This window comes from Sphaeramia orbicularis, chromosome 7 (genome assembly GCF_902148855.1).
Source record: "Sphaeramia orbicularis chromosome 7, fSphaOr1.1, whole genome shotgun sequence".
Lineage (NCBI taxonomy): Eukaryota > Metazoa > Chordata > Actinopteri > Kurtiformes > Apogonidae > Sphaeramia > Sphaeramia orbicularis.
In genome coordinates this window covers 1874769-1876436 of record NC_043963.1, presented here as the reverse complement: position 1 = coordinate 1876436, position 1668 = coordinate 1874769, and the positions used below count along the sequence as shown (strand labels likewise).

The 1668-nt window shown below is 51.8% G+C and overlaps 1 protein-coding gene across 1 annotated transcript in view; it reads left to right on the top strand.

Annotated features, from left to right (window-relative positions):
* Positions 1-854: 854 nt before the first annotated feature.
* LOC115421986 (neurofilament medium polypeptide-like) overlaps positions 855-1668 on the top strand; it is a gene marked incomplete at its 5' end in the record, with an annotated part of 22331 nt that continues 21517 nt past the window's right edge. Inside the window, 2 exon segments of the mRNA XM_030138006.1 lie at positions 855-912; positions 915-1030. Of these exon segments, the coding sequence (XP_029993866.1) occupies positions 855-912; positions 915-1030 (174 nt within the window).

Below are 1668 nucleotides of genomic sequence, written 5' to 3'. Positions count from 1 at the left end.
AAACTGTGACAGTTCAGACTTTTGTTGGATTCAAACTGATTTTAGTTCAGCTGTTGACGACACAAACCAACAGAAAACAGAGCTAAGCTAACAGAGCTAAGCTAACAGAGCTAAGCTAACAGAGCTAAGCTAACAGGGTGTGGTCTGTGCTCTACTTCATGAGTACACAGACCATTAAAGTGAAACTTAAGACACTCTCTCTCTGACACCAGTCTTTACAGTCGTTCACCGTTGGGGTCCAGTGGTTCTGGGTCTAAGTGTGTTCTGGGTCCAGTGGTTCTGGGTCTACGTGTGTTCTGGGTCCAGTGGTTCTGGGTCTACGTGTGTTCTGGGTCCAGTGGTTCTGGGTCTAAGTGTGTTCTGGGTCCAGTGGTTCTGGGTCTAAGTGTGTTCTGGGTCCAGTGGTTCTGGGTCTACGTGTGTTCTGGGTCCAGTGGTTCTGGGTCTAAGTGTGTTCTGGGTCCAGTGGTTCTGGGTCTAAGTGTGTTCTGGGTCCAGTGGTTCTGGGTCCAGTGGTTCTGGGTCTAAGTGTGTTCTGGGTCCAGTGGTTCTGGGTCCAGTGGTTCTGGGTCTAAGTGTGTTCTGGGTCCAGTGGTTCTGGGTCTACGTGTGTTCTGGGTCCAGTGGTTCTGGGTCTAAGTGTGTTCTGGTTCCAGACAGACCCGGGCCCATCAGATCCTCATAGACCCGCTTTAATGAGTCCACATGTCGGTTTCGCGGTCTCGCTTCAGGTGTATTTGTGTGCGTTTGGCGGTAGTAACACGTCTTTCCCTGTTGCTAAGCGACCACTGGCTCTTTAACGGGTCTCCTCCGTTGTAGGAGGAGCTGAGGTTCGGGCTGGTCGGACACGCCCCCTGAGCGCCGACCTGAGGTGCCTCCAGGGCGGAGTCGGCGCCGAGCGGGAGGCGGCGCTCCGTCCCTGGAAAAACAGCTGATCTGCCCCATCTGTGTGGAGCTGTTCACCAAACCTGTGGTCATCCTGCCCTGCCAGCACAACCTGTGCAGGAGCTGCGCCAACCTGCTCTACCAGGTACACCTACCCACAATGCACCTGTACACCTACCCACAATGCACCTGCTCTACCAGGTACACCTACCCACAATGCACCTGTTACAACCTACCCCACAATGCAACCTGCTCTACCAGGTACACCTACCCACAATGCACCTGTACACCTACCCACAATGCACCTGCTCTACCAGGTACACCTACCCACAATGCACCTGTACACCTACCCACAATGCACCTGCATGTAGGACTAGACCAGGACCAGGACAAGAACTGGGACTGAGACTGGGACCAGGACCTGAACGAGGACCAGGACAAGGACCAGGACCAGTGTCCTCTGTGTCTGCTTTGATCCTGTTGGTGGGTCGGTCCAGACCCTCGTGGACCACCTGGACCCCATCGTCCCCCTGGTGGGCGTGGCTGTGTGGGTGGGCGGGGCTTCTTGGTGTTCCGTTTCATTCACTGGTTCCTGAGGTTCTGACCCTTCAGCATCAAAACCACATCTGAGTTGGATTCATTTAACATTTATTTAACCCTTAAAGTAACAAAACAAACACAAACAGCCAAAGTGATCTATAAAATCTGTAAAAATGAAGAAAAAAATCAAATAAAATGAATAGAAATGAACTAAATAAAAAATAAATCGACAAGTTTGTGACG